This window comes from Gouania willdenowi, chromosome 16 (assembly GCF_900634775.1).
Source record: "Gouania willdenowi chromosome 16, fGouWil2.1, whole genome shotgun sequence".
Classification (NCBI taxonomy): Eukaryota; Metazoa; Chordata; class Actinopteri; order Blenniiformes; family Gobiesocidae; genus Gouania; species Gouania willdenowi.
The window spans coordinates 13494995-13514087 of record NC_041059.1 but is presented as its reverse complement, the minus strand read 5'-3'; the positions used below and the strand labels follow the sequence as shown (position 1 = coordinate 13514087).

General features: G+C 39.7%; 2 protein-coding genes across 4 annotated transcripts in view; one reads left to right on the top strand and one right to left on the bottom strand.

Annotated features, from left to right (window-relative positions):
- Window positions 1–6493, bottom strand: part of itga10 (integrin, alpha 10) — a 32377-nt gene extending 25884 nt beyond the window's left edge. For 2 of the 3 annotated variants that reach the window (XM_028471418.1, XM_028471420.1), the window contains exon 1: window positions 5793–6493. In XM_028471418.1, coding sequence (XP_028327219.1) covers window positions 5793–5844 — 52 coding nt within the window. In that variant the 5' untranslated portion in view covers window positions 5845–6493. The remainder of the gene's footprint in view (window positions 1–5792) is intronic. The other variant, XM_028471419.1, reaches the window with a different exon arrangement.
- A 2154-nt stretch (window positions 6494–8647) lies between these two features.
- LOC114478379 (circadian-associated transcriptional repressor-like) overlaps window positions 8648–19093 on the top strand; it is a 61880-nt gene continuing 51434 nt past the window's right edge. Inside the window, exon 1 of the mRNA XM_028471425.1 lies at window positions 8648–8687. The gene's annotated coding sequence lies outside the window, so the exon portion shown is untranslated. The remainder of the gene's footprint in view (window positions 8688–19093) is intronic.

Sequence of the window (19093 nt, the reverse complement as noted above, 5' to 3'; positions counted from 1 at the left end):
TTAGAAAAACTATGTAAGTATAGTAAGTCCCCTGTTAGCACACACAGGCTGGCCCTTCATAGATGGAGGTAGAGGCGAGGCAGACATGCAGAAGACACGGAGCAGCAGGATGGTTCACCAGGTTGTTTACGTTCAACTGTAAACTGAAACGTTTCTGCAGAAGCATGAAAAGTAAAATTACATGTAAAATGATAGGATTCCTATTCGCTCATGGCAAAGAAGGGTCCAGAATCATAACAGGAAGTTATTTAGTGATTATAAACTGTAGTTGAAAATGTGAGTATGGTTGTTTGTTTACATATAACTGAAATCCCTGCAATAGGCTCCAACCCCCCATAACCAGACCATTAATATCACTGCACTGTAAAAAAAAATAACAAGTTGACTTTCCTGCATTCAAAATCTAATGTACGAGTTGTTATTTTTAAGCAACATGGTAGGTATGAAGGTGAAATCCCATAATGAATGAATGAATGAACATATGTTGGACCTATGCATGTGGTTAGAAGAAAAACAAAGTTAGATTAATTGTAGATTTTGGGCTTTTCTATCATTCGACAGCAACTCCATTTATTTTCATTTTGTGGAGAAGAATTTGCTGCTCTCCGTTGTGGTTTATATCTTACCCACACATTTCCACTGAAGTTCATTAGGGAATCGTCATAGTTATTTTTAATCCAATAACACCATGACAGACAGAGGTAAATATACTGAACGTTAAATGTATCTCTGTAAATCAGGTCTGTGGCATATGTTTTTGTAAAAAAAACAAAACAAAACAAAAACACTTTTCTTAAACATTCAATTACTCAACACAAACGTGCTAAGACACTATCCCTCCTTTAAGAGCAGTCAAGGCCCAAAATACAGGTCAAGATATAGATAGAAACACAACGCACTACCCTCATTTGTTTATTGTACTTTTCTTGATTGTGAATCCTCTTACAGGTGACCTATTCTAGTATATTATTCCAGTCCGTGGTTTGACAGCTTTAGTCTCTCAATCTTGAGAATAAGTCTTCTGAAAAGCTGTTTTTTTCTCTTCATAAATATGCTTTGCAATGGAAAAAGCTCCTTTGTGGCCTGTTTCTACATCCTGACAAGATGTTATAGTCATCCTGGCTTTGTACAGAACTGATTCCTGGTCCCTCGCTCCTCTTTTGGCAGATTCCTGTATTTTTGGGACAAGATTCGTGCATCTATCGGACTCTGCACAGATGTTGAATACACCTCTGTTAGTGGAATTATGCGTGGGCAATGAAGGACCTCATCCCTGAAGCTAAATCTTCCAAAAATGATGGCCAGAATGAAGAAAAGCCTGCCTTTTTCCAGAGGTTTATCAGTAGTACTGTACTCCAACCGTGGCTGTTACACACAAAAAGCATCTATGCCCACATTTCACTTCTCTTCACATCTTCAGATCTATAAAAAACAATATCTCTCTGATACAGTCTGTCATCCTGATTTCTGCCCCCTCTGATACACACACACACACACACACACACACACACACTAACTCAAACACTGTAAGTTACGAGGCCCCTGTCTCCCTTTGCATCCCCTCCAGCTTTCACAAAACTGAACCATCCCTCTTTGTTTTCCCAGTCCTGTTCTTCCTCCTCTGGTTACATTTTCACTGAGGTTTGTACATGACACTGTACCACTGGCGGCCTGACCACCGATTGCTATGACGACTGGCGGCAAACATTTATCAATCCAAACTAAGTCCAGATTCCCCCAACCACATATCCAACCCTGAGCGCTACCGCTGCCTGATGTGACTGTTTGTGATTGTGCAGTATGTGAGTCTCTAAGCTCTGTGAGTACAAGTATAAACTCTGATGTGTTTTTCATCTTGTGTACATTAGATATTGTTACCATTTAGCTCGTAGGATATTTTAAATGGCTTTATATTCACACTGCAGTAGAGAATGAGATGCCATCTGGAATATCTGTTTCTACCATTTTGTTGACCTTACTCACAACACCCCTATTGCTTTTTCTGACACAATAACAGACTTTCTATCCATTATCTCCATCCTCCATTTGTCAGCGCGGAGGACAGTGCAGCTCATTACTGTTTGGACACAATTGTTATCCTATTGACTTGCAATTAGACTATAATAAGAAAAACTGAAGAAATAATTCTGAGTTGTTTGACACACTTGACAAAGTGGTCCTGATTTCAAAAATCGTAACATGATCATTTTTTTTTTTAGCTCAAAGTAGTAATTATTTGCCATTTCAACTGTTATGTGGTCAGTAAAATTCCTGATGTATGATTTATAATACAATGGAAAAATATTCCCAACCCCTAGAATTGATTTAATTTACAATATCAAAGAATTTCAAATAAGCAATGGCTGCCATCTTTAAAATGGCCACCATTTTTGTCACAGGTCGAATCTAAGGTGGCCTTATATCTAAAAATTCAACTCTGATTGATGTGTTTTTTTTTAAATCTTGTGTAGATTAGATAGTGTTAGCATGTAGCTCGTAGGACGTTTTAAATTGCTTTATATTCACATTACAGTAGAGATGGTATCTGGAATGTCTGTTTCTACCATTTTGATCTGACTCATAACACCCCTAGTGCCTTTTCTGACACGATAACAGATTTTCTATCCATTATCTCCATCCTGTTCTGTGCTCCTCTCTGTCACCCTCTCCTGGGAAATGTGGGTGGAAGAAGAAGGGAAGTAGGAGTGAATGTTCGCCAATTACGGGAAGGTAGAAGAAAAAACATGCAAAGGTAGCTGTGAGAAAAAGAACAGGAATTTATGAATGACTGCTAAAACTGAGTTAAACACACACACCTGCATTTGACATCTTAGTAAAGCAAAACATGTTACAGACGTGGGATGCTGGCTGTGTGCATTAGAGGAGCTCTGCTGAAACCATTAACATTGCAAAAATACTCCCTCGCCTACATGCTCGTGTACAACACACTCACACCAGCCCATGTGCATGTTAAAGTTTAGACAAAGTAATCTCAGAGTTTGATTTACGCAGGTTGTGCGTGGCAAACATTTGGCTTGCTGCTGGAGTAATCTCCATTCATTCATTCCTCTAATTCTGAACAGGCGTGAAGAATGGCGCCACGTTTCAATCCATAGATTAACTTCAGAGGCTGTGTGTGATTCAAGAGAGTTAACGTGGTTTTTCTTTGCTCCATTTCTCAGCCTATTGATCTTACCTTACCTAATTACTCCATGCTATAATAAGCCACCGCTTATCAACTGCACAAACACACAGTCGTGGTAGACAACAATGGCCTTTTTCTTTGGTTTTCTCTAGAGGTGAGCACTAATGAGTCAGTATGGTGTGTGAGAATGTTCTGCCACTACGATGTTCATGCTGAAACAGACAGAGCATGGGCACCTTATTAGGGGGAAGCTTAGACATCAAGTCCAAGGGAGAAAAATGGCTGATATGATACATGAGGTCATGTTACACAGCTGCTGAGTTCAGAAAGTGTCAGCTGTAAGAGGAGACCAACCAGTAACCTTTTGACAGAGAACCCCTGGTAGCTTATAACCTGCTGTGGTAGCTGATGCAGTGCAATAAAAATGAAAAAACATGCCCTGAACTAACCCACCTGAAGGATTTACTAAACTGTTCCACTTTGATGCAGGAACCACTGATTTGCTGCACTTCATACACCTTTGATGTTCAAATAAATTATTGTGGCCATGTATTCCCCCACATCTGTGTTTCCTCTCCTTCAAACACAACATGAGGAATAGCTTCTTAGTCCACAGTTCACTGTCACAGTATTTGAAGCTCCCTGGAGACCAAATGAGACACGTGTGGCCATTATTCGCTCATCCCGTCTTTCAAAGTGGACAAGGTTAACGACCACATCACTTTGGTCTGAGCAGAGGAACAGAGTACGAACTGAGCAGTGAGGAGACCAGTGTGAAAATGAGGCTCCTTTACACAGTGGTTTATAAACTGTTAGAAAATTAGATGAGGGGTTACCTCTTTTCTAAACAAACTGATGAGCCATAACAATAAAACTATATGTCTAATATTGTTTCGCTCTCGATTTTCAGCCAAAACATCAGTGACCTCTTAAAGCATCTGTAGCTTAGATGGATCAGAGGTGAAATGTCCCCAAGAAAAACCTTAAGTCCAGTGCCCTCAGCAAAAAGCTACCAGGATGACTGAGAACCTTCACAGACTTGTTTGCAGCAGATGGGAATCCTGTGAGTAACGGGTCTGATGTGGTCAGTGACATCAACATGGATTGTAGGACTGAAGGGTTCCCAGGAGAATATCGCCACAAGCCATAATTCTCCATAGAAGCTGCGCTGTTGGGGATGTTGGATCAAGGCGTTCATCGAACTCATGTCAAATTAAAAGATAAAAGATTATCTTGTTGACTAATGTTGCATAATAAACAAAATCACGCAGAGAACGCAAACCTCTGCAAAGCTCCAACTAACGTTTTTGCCAGATATTGGCAGTTCTTTGGATCAGCGATCCTGACCGTGGTACCATGATCATTCACACTTTAAAGGCTTGTAAGAAATGTCTATTCCCATTAATAGGAATACAGTAGGTCCAAATGTTTGCCACCGCCATTTAAAAAAGGAACAAAAATTGCGATCAAATGTGCAATCTGGTTCCAATAGGTGAAACTTGATGGGATATTTGAAGAACCAAATTGAATAAAGATCGGTCAATTACAAACTGCGATATGAAGTTTTGACATTTCGCCAATGTTAAGATATAGGGATTGCTCCGTTTTTGACAGTGATTCAGAATCAGTATATTGATTTGGATTCCCTCAAAGATTTAATAGAATCTTCCATGGTGTATGGTCTAACTTAAAATTAAACTAAACTAAACTAAACTAAACTAAAATATTTTCAAAATCTGTTGAGTACTTTTGACGTAATCCTGCTAATAGATAAACAAATAAATAAACAAGCGCCAGTGAAAACGCTACCTCATTGGCAGATGTTATATTTGCCATAATAAGAAGATCTTCTATGATTTATTCCACCTGTCATTTATCACAAAAGTTTGGCTGTTGATGTAATCCTTTAACTTGAAGGGTACAACATCATACTTTAGATCAAATAGTTAAAATATCCAGACTTACAAAGATACTGTAAGTATTTTTTTTTTCTGTTTTAAAACTTGTATTTGTCCATTTGGAGAGGTTTGTTTTACGTTGCAGCAGCACAATGGTACTTTGCTCATCTGCAACCAGCAAGAAGTCTTGGCTTTAAGCCCTGGGATGGACATGTTCTCCCCATACTTGCTTGCGTTTTCTTCGATTTCCTCCCACTATTGGAAAACATGCGTTAGTTTGCCCGTAGGAGTGAATGGGACTGTATGAGTGCTTGTCTGTTTACCCTGCAATAGACCTCACTGTCTCATGCTGTACCCTCTTTTTGTGCGTGTTGAAAGCTAGAGGTGGAGGGTTAGAAGATGAATGAATGAATGTTTTATGTTGTACAGCATCAATGAAAGTGAAGTATTTGTGTTTGATAGATTTTGACTGGATAAAATGATGTTGGCGTGACTAAAAAGCCTTATAATTTGCTTTTAAGCAGTTAAAAGTCATACTTGACAAGTGAGATTACAGTATTTTTGTATAATTTTACCACCATTTGTTGGTTTGCTCTCAATAAAACCATTTTAAAAACTGCCTTACTTTATATGAATACAAGTTGAACCTCTACTAGTGCATAAAGTTTCAAACTTTCAATGTCATAAAGTAGTGTTGCACAAATGTCATGAAAAGAAGGTACTAAATAATTACAGTGAGAAGATCGTACCTTTAAGGAGGAAGATGAACTCCAGGACAAACAGGTATTTACGCAGCTCCATTGAAATAAGAATAAATAAAAGTTATTGTGTCTTCCTGCTCCTCTTGGTTAACTGAGTGGTTTCCCCTGAGCTGATGTAAAACTCCACTCTATACACATTCACATGCTCGTGTAACTGTTTCTTCAGCTTTCTCCTTCCCCCAGAGGTACGTCAAATCTGGTCAAACGGAGCTGGAGTGGCATGTCCTGTGTGAGAGAGGCTCACTGCTCACCTCACCTCAGCACACTCTGCTTGTTGAACATGGACTGAGGGTTTGTCAACACATCTGCCTCTAAAAGTGGATTTGTTTTGGATTCCAGCTCCAAGGCAGAGTAGAAGTCTTTAAGAAATGACTGAAGAAGATACTTTTTCAGTCATCCATGATTAAAGTATGGCAATAACTGCACCTGTCCCATCCAATGCAGGTCCTAGTCATTAAACCATGAAACCTCCTAAAGCATTCAGCCTAGTCCACAGGGCTCTGACTGAGAGCGTGCTAGACGGCAACCAGAAGATAGTCCTGAGCAGAGAGTTCTTTGTGTTTTCTCCTCCACAATCCCTTTTTTAGGAATTTTCTGAAGTCTTCCAAAAGGTTGGTTTCCTGTGTGCAGATTTGCGCTTCTGCCAACAAACTTCCCACAATGAAGGAGTGTATTTACCCCCACAGCTGCCCTCCCTCCATCCACCAAACTCAAACTCCTCTCTGGGCAACTGCTTCATACTGACAGACCTCAAAGCCACATCTCTCTCTCTCTCTCTCTCTCTCTCTCTCTCTCTCTCTCGCTCTCTCTCTCTCTCACTCTCTCTCTCCAAGAGTCTTTAAGTTTTACAGAATGATTCAAATTGTTCACTCTTGACCTCTTTCTTTCCTTTCAATACATTATTTTGATAGATTGGACCTACTGGACCTTATAAACTATTTTACATTAATCAATCAGTCTGTCTATCTATCTATCTATCTATCTTATAGATGGGCGATATTGTTTGAGACAACATATTAAAAACAATATTGCACTTTTTCCATTACTAAAGTTGACTTAGTTTTCTTATTTCACAGCAGTGCAAAGAGCGCCTGTCACCGGCTTCATTAGTTGACTGTAGATCAGTCCATCAGATAAAAATATATACTTTTAAAAGATGTCATTGCTAATTGAAAGGATTGCATTTAACCAATAATATATTTTATTTCCTAAGCACAGCTGTCAGATCTGGGCACCAACTAGGATCTTCTATGGGCTGGTCATTTTCCAAGAAAACTGATTGGTCAAGAGGCGGGACTTTTATAGTTGCCAAGATCTTATGCACTTCTTAACATGCTCACGACCAGGTTAGCAGTTCAGCGTAAGTTACCATGGTGATTTACTCTTATAAGAAGTACTAAAAGGAGAAGGATCTGTGCATTGTTTTCAGTTAGTCGACGGGAAGATATTGAGACATTTTGAATTATCGCCTGCTTTCTAAAATGTGGGAACAATTTAGGAACATAAAGACATAATACACAACAAATAAACTAATACCCTCCATGATAATCTCAGGATTGACATGAGTAGAAGATCCATCTACTTTCTTACCCGCTTGCTCCGTTTTTAGGGTTGTGGGGCCTATCTCCAGTTAATGTTGGGTCCTAGGCTGGGGTTCACCCTGGACAGGGAGCCAGTCCATTGCAAAGCAACACACAGACAAACACTCACACTCCCATATGGACAATGTAGAGACTCCATCCTAACAGCCATATTTTTGTTTGTGTTGGGCAGTAAAGCTACTTGTAAAGCGTTACTGCCCCAACGTCACTTTTGACAGTAACTAGTACTGTAACACAATATCTTTCTACAGAAATAATGCTGTTACCGTTACAATGTGGTGCGTTTGTCCATTACTTTGCTAGCTGCAGTGTACTTCCTGTTTACAGTGGCGCTACATATTTTTGCGGGATGCTGTGCCAAACCCAGTAAAACAGTAGAAGAAGAAGAATTGTCAGCGTGTTTCTGTTTACATCACGTGCGCCAATCATGGCGAGTCAATGCGAGAGCAGGACGAGCTTCCCAGAGTAGAAATACGCGCATTATTTTTGTCTCCAAAAGATGCATCAGTGAAGCTAAGCTAACGCTGTGGCTGGATTTTAACGGACTGTGGCTGTTATCCACGTACAGGTCAGCCAAACTATTGCACGGTATGTAGTCGCTGCTGCTGAGTCACTGCTAACAGCAGCTCAATATCCTGATACGTTTAGCATTGTGTAGCTGAGAAAAATGCTGTGAATTTGATTTTCCACATTTATTTTCACAAGCATTTTCAACAGCAGAATGTGCACCTGGAATATACACAGCTTATTTTACATTAGTGTGCTAAGGCTGAAAAAATTACTGTTTTAATTTTGGGGCAGCTGTTTTGTGATTTATATGCACATCATTTATGGTTGTTTTATAGCAGTTGATCAACAGTGAATTATTATATTATTACTGCACTAATATGAAGCTGTATGAACACAAATGACCCAAAAATAAATAATACATTCTTTAATTCCAAGTAACTCAAAAGTTACTTTTTCCAGTAACCCATTACTTTTTGGTGTAAATAATCAAAATAGTAACTGAGTTACTTTGTTAATGAAGTAACTAGTAACAGTAACTAGTTACTTTTTTTCAGTAACCAGCACAATCCTGGTGGTAGGAAGGATCCGAGTTGAACCAAGGCTTGAACTCAGGACTTTCTTGCTGTGAGGCAGACGTGCTAACCACTATTTGACCGACAGCAGAGGGCATGGAAGAGCCACAAAGGGCCTTTGGAGTTCTTGACGGCGGGCCAATGGCTCTCTCTACAGGACACATGGAGCAACGACCAATGGTCTGGTGATGGACGCCTCGGTAAGTTTCATGACGTTGCTTTTCTCGTCCTCATTATTATGGTTACGTCGACGATGCAATTAATAAGTAGAAAGTTGTGTAATTTGTTTTAACTAGTTAAACTCTGTTCCAAACATCTCTGCAGTCTTTTAATATCAACCCCAAATCTGTTTTATAGTTCGGTCGAACATTTGCACTTATATCTTTAAAGCTAGCATGTTAAGTTGTTAGCCATAGTTAGTAAAAGGTCACGTGCTGTGATTTCAACGTCTGTAGCAAAACATTTCCACATAAACCCACCGAAAATTCAACCCATCTATCATCTCTACTCAATCTTTATTGTGTTAAAAACAATTGTTTTCTCTTGCCGAATTATCAGTTCATCTGTGTAGCCTTCGATAGTAAATATAATTTTTATTTTTATTTTAGTGACAGTTATGCCTTTTTACGTCTTATGACATTCTGCTTTTTTCCCCTTATTTCCATCCACTGTATTAATCCAACACTATCAAACACTTTCATTCTAACTTTGTCTGCCTTATTTTTCATTGCTGATAAATACATTGTGGGTGTGAGCTGCTGACTCATACAGATATCTTTATAAATATTTCTCTTACAATATTTACACGTTATACCAAATTTAATTTTTCATTCTCGTGCATCAGATATCGATTCACTGTTTATGATTTACTACTTTTGTGGCAGTAAAGGGGAAAAAAAACAGGGTTTTCCAATGATAGGGTTTCTCATTCCTGCTTCAACACACCTGAATGTTATCACATCATTACCAGGTCTTCAACAAAGCAAGAATGTGAATTAGTTTGGATTGTTCTGCAGTGGGGGAAGCATTTCAAACAAACGGTACAGTAGCTCTTCAGGAACAGGATTTATCCCAAAAGGTTGTAGAAACACACAGAGTAAAACTATTTATTAAATGATCTTGCATTTCTTGGTACATCTGTTTCATCAAGTCACTTGTACTTCCCTCTTCTGTCCACTAGATGGGGGTTTGTGTTCACTTATGTTTCTCCAAAGCCTCCAGTGTACTTGCTACTGTTTTTCATGGCAAATGGAAAGCCAGCCTTACCCATAAAATAAATAATTAATCACGGCATTGATTCTTAATGTGCAGTTGATTTAAGGTTGTGTTAAAAGCTCTCTCTTTTTCTCTATATTACATTAAGGGGGGACTCATCCTGCAGTGATGAATTAGAGTCATCGGTGGAATGGTGTGGTGTATTCTCATAAGTGGGCAACACATCTTTAAAAGATAAAGAAAAAAAAAAAGCTTAATTAATTTAATTTATGTATCCAGTGGGAGGAAAATGATCATTATTAGAAACCTGACCCCAGGCTCTCCATCACAGTTCCAACAGTTATTGCCTAAATGACTTTGGTCGTCATTATTGACCTCACCGATATTACCCTCCCTCTTCTTGCTTTCAAATGCACTTGCGTGTTTCATCTTGGACAGATCATTAAGGCATGTGATGTCTTTTCTTAGCTGTGTATGAATGAGTGGACAAGATCAATACAACCTTTTTAGTCATCAGAAAAGATGATTTCGTCCAGGATCATGGGGGTTATCTTAAAAAAAATAAACTTGTGTGTTACTGTATATGACAAAAGTTGACTAGATTTGGAGAGAGGCATATGAGATATTGATATATTTTACAATCAATACATCCAGATTGTTGGGTTATATCCTTTACATGTGCTCTGGTCCGGTCCCTAGAGGATCTACACTGCGCTCCGGTTCCATCCGGAGCTGTTAACCCACCCGGCTCTTTAATGCTGGAGGAAGACACACATTTATGATCATACAATTATAATGATGATAAAGTCAAGGAATGGATTTAACACCATTTATTACAGATACGATTTACGAGTGAGTGAGATACTATTCGGTGCCGGCTCTGAGTTCCTTCAACGTGCAGGATCCAGAAGAAGAGAGCGAGCATTGTCTTTATCTCCTTCGTCCATCCTCTTCCGTCGGGCCCCCCACCCACGTAACCTGCATCAGTGATCAATGTGTCTGGGACTGGTGTGTTGCAGTTAGTTACATGACTTGCTTTATGTAAAGCTAAGTGTAGTGTGTAAACAATGTCCCTAAATATCCCTCAATTCCCCCAGCCACCCCACTAAACCGGTGTAGATATCAAGTGAAAACCTATATGTACCTCTGGGTATGCTCCCACCCCGTTTGGGGAGGTGCTTCCCTCCCCCCAAAGGGAAGTAGCGTACTCATTTCCTCTTACGGGGTCAGCGTACATTGTAAAGTGGAAATCTCTACAATATGAAAAACCCTCAGAACCCAAAGCACTAAAATTAACAATATCTGAGTCAAACTAAACTAAACACAATTAAGATCATGCAGAAACCTTTCCCTATGACACAACATCATCATGGCCTAAACATGTGTATGCGCCTAATTCCCATTCATCCTCTTCTTCCAGTTCCAGGACCTTAAGTGGCTCACAAGCCACATCTGCAAGGTCCCAGTCATCCAATCCTCCAGCAGCTGCTTCACCTGAAAAACAAAGCAAAGCATCCCTCCCTACCAACTGGTAAGGAGGGGGTTTTCTCCAAATCCCCCCAATAGGTCACGTCCAATCTGATCACAGTTGATTTAGTTTCAATCGGGTTGTTTGATAGCTCTGTAATGTTATACATCTAGTGGTGAAGGAACTGGGGAGGTGCACACATGGTGAATTATAGGCTGCTTTTGCAGCCTCGTGTTTCTATTTCAGCCATATTAGTCACTGAACTTTTATTGGTGTCAAATGTTTGTACACAATCATCCAGTTGTGTTTTAAAGGCCTTAGATTGGCTCTTTGGAGATGGATTTACCCATTTTGCTTTATTTAATCCCATTAGATCTTTCCCTGACACGTACACCTCAGGCTGACAGAGGCAACACTATTTTGGCCTCTTTGTGCGGTTTTTACTGTTGACAATTTTGGTCTCAAATGGGTTTTCATGTCAGAGATTGTTAAGAGAAATGGGTTTATTCCACCCCCTGTTGGCCTCAGAAAGATCAAATAAAAATGTGGTGGCTGTGCCTTTCACATATGTAAAATCACCCGTGACTGTCTTTTGCCATACTCACGAGTGTGGTCTTGGCTCCTCCTGCCCGCTCTGTTTGATCTCCCGGCTCTCCATCCATAGTCTGACCTGTAATATTAATGTTCACCATACTCACCTCCCCAAAGCATTTCTGGTGCTCAGCGGTGTCGAAGGGGCCCAGGTATTTTTTTCTCCCCAAAGCACCGGGCAGTGCTTACAAACCCATTGTTCTCAGCTCTGTGAGGCTGAAAAAGTTTGGAGAGGTTGCCACAGTGGGAAACCTGTCCTCCTAGATGGCAAAGGCAGCATCGGCCTCCACCGTCCATGTGGCACAAATTAAACACAGCAATTCCGTCATGGCGCCCATCAGATCTGAAAGTGAGAGTCCTTGCAACCTCACAAGATGTAGAGACAGGTCATGGAGCTGGATATGAACTGCAGTTGGAGCCTATTGCACCGGTGTGCTACATTCTGTATGTGGTGTGCTGTAGATGTGAAGTGTACATACATCAGACGGTAGTGACTGTGTGGTGTTAGGAGTCGTACCTGCAGGGTTGCTACCTTTCACCGAGAGCTCAGGAAACATCTTCTCTCTGTTTGTAAAGAGCTGAGCCAGCAGTTAACAGTCGCATGCTTTTCTTATGAAGGGGTGTCAGAGAAAACAGAGTTTTAAATATCTGCACATAGATATGGAACAAGGTGAGTTTAGTCTGGGGTAGGTTATCGTGGGGAAAATGAGTGATAGTGTGGTACCTTAGTGCATCTGGTACCCATAAAAGTGCACTTCCGGCCAAAAGCCTGGAACTTTGCAAACAAGTTAAGTATGTAATGAGGAATTAAAATTTTGATGGAAGCATCTTGATGTTCCATTCTGGTGGCCATTTTGAAAGAAATCCAAGATGACTGTTATTTCCTATACATGAATTATCATCTGTAGGAAATTACCTATTTTCAAAACATTTATGCATGTTTCATAAAAAGATCTGTGGATTTCTGGTAGTCTCGTGTGACTTTAGAGTGAATGCAAAATATAATTTTTTCCAATAAAAAGTCATGGTCTGTTTAAAAACCGACAAATTGGGGAGGGGGGCACTCGCTTCAAAACAAACGACAAGCTGAAGTCCTGTCTTGCCTGGACGCGTGCACGGCTTACAGTCACAAACATGAGACAACACATGGCAGAAGCATGCGAGTCTGCTGCGCCGGCGTCGTCATCAGTGGCGTCACTAATTTTGCTCGAGAAACCAAACTCCAAAAGTCCCATTTGGAACTATTTTGGCTTTAAACGAGGCAGAGACGGTAAAGCAATAGGAGATCCACTGTGCAGGCACTGCCACCAGTTATAAGAGCCAAAGGAGGGAACACTTTTTGTTTTTTTTCTCGCACGGACTCCGAGCGATCTTTTTTTATTTTATTTTTTTATTTACAGAGATATTCACAATGTACAAACAATATTTACAAATTATATTCATACAAAGGAGGGATCACATCCAATCTCTTTAAACACCAGTGACGTCACCCAGAAAATGCATACAAATGTAGTTTCCTCAGGGAATCACTTCCTGTTTATTGTATTTTATCCTCTATGGTCTATTATGTTGGAGAAGAAGCAATATTGTCAAATAGTTTTTTTTTTTCAAAGACAGTGGATTTGTTATCCTAAGTTGATTATTTATATTAGTTAAGCATAAATTGATGTGCAAAGGAAGGTAAATTATTATTTTGTTAATTTCAACCATATAAATTCTAACTTCATTTATTATTTTTTATGTACTCTTATCATGCACCAAACAACACTATAAGTAATTAATAAGTATTTCCAACTTGTACAAATACATTGCAGATCATAAAATTAATAATAATAATAAAAAAGGCTTCAGTATCGCAATATGACCCAGAACCATGATACTTTGTCTGGTATAGTATCGTGGTTATTCATTTTGATATTGTGACAACTCTAGTGCATGCATCATTTTGGCTGTTTCTAAACTTTTTTAGCAGCTTGCACATAGTCCCTGTGTGTGCATCCAGCCACCGTCACACACAGACAGAGAGAAAGAGCCGCGCGCTTACACACACGCACACAAAGCCACTGTCCCTGCGGCCGGGAGAGAGAGCACACACACACAAACACACACACAAATCTTAAAACACACCCTCATCACACATAAGGTATTTATAATAAAAACATACTAAATGAGTAAAATAAAATGAAAAACAAATGCACAAAAAAAACCAAAATGACTCCAGAAACACACAAAATTACAACAAAAACCGACAAAATAACTGTAAATATACACAAAAAGGCTACAAAAACACGCAGAATGATTCCAAAACACCTATATTACAGAAAAATACACCAAACTACAACAAAAATATCAAAATGAGTAAAAACTCAACATTTATACAAAAATGCACAAAATAACATCAGAAATGCACAAAAACTACACCAAAAAAGCTAAAAAATTCACAAAATGACTCCAGAATAACACTGAAATGGCAACAAAAAACTATAATTGTACAAAAAAAAGCACAAAAAGACAACAGAAAGACAACAGAAAGATACAAAAATACCAACCAATTCATCGGCCAACCAATGACATTGGTTGGCCGATGAAGAACAACTTATGTCAAATGCTTTCAAGTAAATAGACATGCAGGACAGCAGCCATCTAGGAATGTAACCAACCGCACTCTTCTGGGTTAGAGTGGCAGCTTGGGTGAATGACCAAGGCTAATGTAATAGATTTCATCAAATGATATAGGCACGTCCGCCTCACAGCAAGAAGGTCATGGGTTCAAGCCCTGGGGTGGACAAAAAAGTAAAGTGAAGAAAGTAAGTCAGGGGAGATGAAAGAAGCCTCACCCTTTGGGATTGGTTGACTGTTTGTTTTTTTTTGTTTTTTAAAAAAAGCAGCTCTTCTGTCTGTCTTTAGATGTTATCTTTTTTTAAGGGTTTATCCAAAGGTCACAGATGAGTCTATAATTAGATTTGTTATTGCATTCTTTATCCAAACAAAGATTTCTTTCAGCAGTATTCCAGTTTACTGTAGAACCATTGTGCTTGACTGGAAGGATTAGACAGATAAGGATAATCACAGGGGTATAGATGACTGAGCAGCATGTACAGCATTGAACTGACTAGTCCCAGCCACTTATGGGAATTATTATCCAGATCATGTCAGATTGTCAGATTTTATTAAACAAAAACAGGTCTTTTGAATGTGCACCTGAATAACCTCCTTGATTTTTTTTTTTTTCTGTAATCTGATTTCAGTGACGTGCAGTCAGGGTAGGCAAGGTAGGCAGTGCCTACCCAAGGGTGAATTTGTATTTTGATTATTTGTTTTAATTATAATATAATTATACATTATTTATTTTTCCATTTTTGATAGCCTATAGTACCTATAAGTGTCAGTATTTTGTGCGTTTCATAGCCCAAATGACTAAAGATCGCTATTTCCTGGTACGGCAGAGACGCTGCACACTCTCATTCCGCTGTAAGGCAGGAGAAGGCCACACTTCCTCCCAAAGGCATATTGCTGCTCTGTCTCTGTTTCCATGGCGTGTCTTTATGTATTTGCGCATGCTCAGTCCCCCAAGATGAAAACCATTTACATTAAAGGGCATCTCTCTATGCTGCCTTTGGACATAACTGCGTTATGCTAAATGCTATATGTACTTTCACAGTGCATTAGTGAATTGATAGAGTGTGGCCGCTGCTGCTACGTTCTCTAGCTAGTGGGCGGGATAACACTACAGGAAGGATGACAGTGCTAGAGACGATAAATGAACTTTCTTTTGACGAAAAACCACAGCTTTTAAAAGATGAGACCAGTACCTGAGCTACCAGACCTTCAGCAAAGATAATGTCAGAAAATTGTTTGTATCGTGACAACTCTAGTGCATGCATCATTTTGGCTGTTTCTGAACTTTTTTAGCAGCTTGCACATACACAGTGAATAGTACAAAAGGCAGGATTGGCTTTGTGGATTCGCCTCATTGAGGTTGTTCCGAGTTGTTGTCATTTTCTCCTTGTTTTTGTGTTTCCAAACACAAACAAAGGATGTGCTGCCGTGTCATGACATATATCTTGTTGGGAGAGTATAGAGGCTATATGAAATAATTGTTTATGTTTCTTTAATGTTTTACAATGTTGATTTTGTTAGATGGATAAATACTTGTGGTTTTTTTTCTTTCTTATTATGCATTTTATATTTTGATAAGTGCATTGAGATGACTTTGTTTTAAATTGCGCTATACAAATAAAGTTTAATTGAATTGAAATTAACACTTGCCAGCAGAAACATACAGAATTGTCATTGGTGTTGACATTGGTGGTCTCGATTTGCAACGCCCTGCCTACCCAACCCTAGTGCTCACGGCACGTCACTTTCTGATTTGGATGATTCCTTTCCCCCCAACTCAAAGGTCAGCAAGAAGACTCAGGAACTGTCATCTCCAGCTTCAAGACACCTTAAACAGAAAAGAGATAGAAGGGCAAGGAGAAGGCACAGACTGCAGAAAAACATGATGCAGTATTATCAAGTCAGTCTGCCTTGGCTTTGGGCCTCGCTCCCAGTGGCATAGTCAACACTTATTATAAAGGTGACGAATCTCTTCCCGTTTATTGGTAAACTAACGCCGACTCCACGGTCTATAAATGTGACCGTTTACAGACGAGCTCATGTCCGCTCTAGCGGTTAGGTTATGTTACGATTCAGTCCTGTTTATGCAAACTGTAAATCATAACCAGCTACATCAGAATTCGAATTTCCTCCCGTTTATTAAACCAGTAATGCAAACGTTTAAACACGAGCCCATGTCCGCTCTAGAGGTTAGGTTATGTTATGATTTAGTCCTGTTTATGCAGACTGTAAATCAAAACCAACCATATGAATTCAAATCTCTTCCCATTTATTGGTAAGCTAACAGCGACTTCATGGTTTGTAAATGCGACCATTTACAGACGAGCCCATGTCTGCTCTAGCGGTTAGGTTAATGCTATTAGTTTTGCCTTAAAGGTAGAGAGGGTAACTGCCTCCCATACTATGACTGGGAGCTGATTTCAAAGGCGAGGGGCCTGGAAGCTGAACGCTCTGCCTCCTATTCTACTTCTAGACACTTTAGGAACTTCCAGAAGACCAGCAAAATGAGAGCAAAGTGTTCTGCCCAGATGATAGGGCACTAACAGGTCTTTATGATATACAGGAGCTTGATCATGTAGAGCTTTGTTAACAGGAAGAGTTTAAACTCTATTCTAGATTTTACAGGAAGCCAATGAAGAGAAGCCAATGCTGGAGAAGTATGCTCTCTCCTGAGTTCTGAGTTAACTGGAGATTTTTTAGTGAGTTGCTGGGACATCATGACAGTAAATAGTTACAATAATCCAGTCTAGATAAAACTATTTGTATTAGGCACAAACATACTTTCTGTTGAAAATTTGCTATAGAATTTGTCTTGCTAATTATCTTTTCCCTTTACCAGCCCAACACCAAGAGGAAGAGATAAATCATTGCAGTGCAGGGAAAAAAGCAATGGATTTATATTTTTCTTCAGTCTTCTGAGTACTTTTTTGAACTTGTAATGATAGATACAGTTTAAATAAATGCAAAAGTTAGCTCTTGAAAGACACCTGACTGTCTTTAAATTAAAAAAATCATTCTATCTTTTTACTAATGTGGTCACAGTCCGAATCAGTTGCCAATGCGTAATGTTCCTCACCAGTGTTTACAAGCAGCCTCAAAGGTTTCTGGGGTTTTACTATGCTGCCAACAGCCAATCAGTGCACTTGTGCATTGGTTGTGTGTATCAGTTAGTTTAGTGCATGCTTTCAGGAGAGTTTGAGGAGTAAATCATGATTCAGGACAAAGATAATAATGTGAAATGGCACACTCCTGTCCTCACACTGTCAAATGCATCCCTGTTGCTTGAGTGTTTTAGTAATGCAGATCTCTGTGTGTGAAACATTATGTGCACACATCATCATACTATCCTGAGAATGTTACAGGAATGTGCCTCAGCAAAGCCTTCCTGCTCGCCTCCACCTTCAGGGCTCCCCCCGCCTTCTAAAGCAGAGCCATCCTGACCCTTTTTGCAGATAATTGTTTCAACTACATCACAAATCACCTGTTTTGACATTTGTGACACACACTTAAGCATGCAGTAGGGTACACACACGGATAGCCTCACCGCACATAAGTCATCTGTCAAACAGCACCCAGACTCAGCAGTGGCTCAGAGGCACCTAAACTATGACTGGCTGTCCCGTAAATGTCTGCAGCACCAAAGTTAGTCTTTTAACCACAATATCCAGTGGAATGCTCTCCACCACTGATAAAGTAATTCTGTAAAATCCCATGCAAACATTTTGGTTTTGCACAATGTGTATACACAATACTTTAATCTGCAGTCTCTCTATTTCCATCTATTGCAGTTTGCATTTTCGCTCAATCCAGTGCCTTTCTAAGGTCCCATTATAGTCTGCACATCCACAGTGTAGATATCAGTTCTGTGTGCACTGAACTGTTTGTGTACTCATCTTTAAAGTAAGTCTCAACAGTGTGTTTATGAGCCACATGTACAGTGCCAATGTTTGTTGGTACGTGTGACCAGTGCCCAGAATGTGCATTTAGGTCGAGGTCTGTTAGTATATCCGTGTGCATGTTTTTGTCAATATACAAGTATGCCCTATTTTTTTCTACCAGGCAGTCCTGTGTAGGCTGGCTTTTGAAAACAGCCAGACAGCTGCCCTTTACTGCCCCAGGGGGTAATAAACAGAGTGGGAGGGGTAGTTATTTACCTCTTTTATTAGGGCAGGAGGCAGTTGGGGCTTTATGGGGGTCACACACTGTAACTACATACAGCTGCAGGGCAAGAAAAAGAAATAGTTTACAAAAAAAAAAAAGGTTTCTCATCAATAGATTCCTTTCTTCAGAATCTGGTCATATATAGCATGTGAGTCAGATGATGTTATTTTCCTCTGTGTTTTCACACCATTGGCTTCTGTTCAACCTTCAGCACCCCAAACAACCAACTCGTTGTTACGCACATCTGCTGTCAATCAGCTATACCCTATAATCCTGTTGGTATTTCCTGTCCCTGGCAACAGGCCCACTGACCTGTACGCTGACCATCTATGATTGGTCAAGAGGTTTGGCTTAAAAAGTCATCTTTTAGTTGTTGCCACATCAACAGATGGCCCCAGTAAAGAGAATTTGATTTAAATACAGGCTGACATAATTGGAGATATGACCGATGTGGACTCATGCACATTAGGACCAAAACTGCTTTAATGGTGATCTAGTTTTGTTGCTAGGTAACCCTCATTTTGTTCTAAGGTGGTTCCAAAATACACTCAC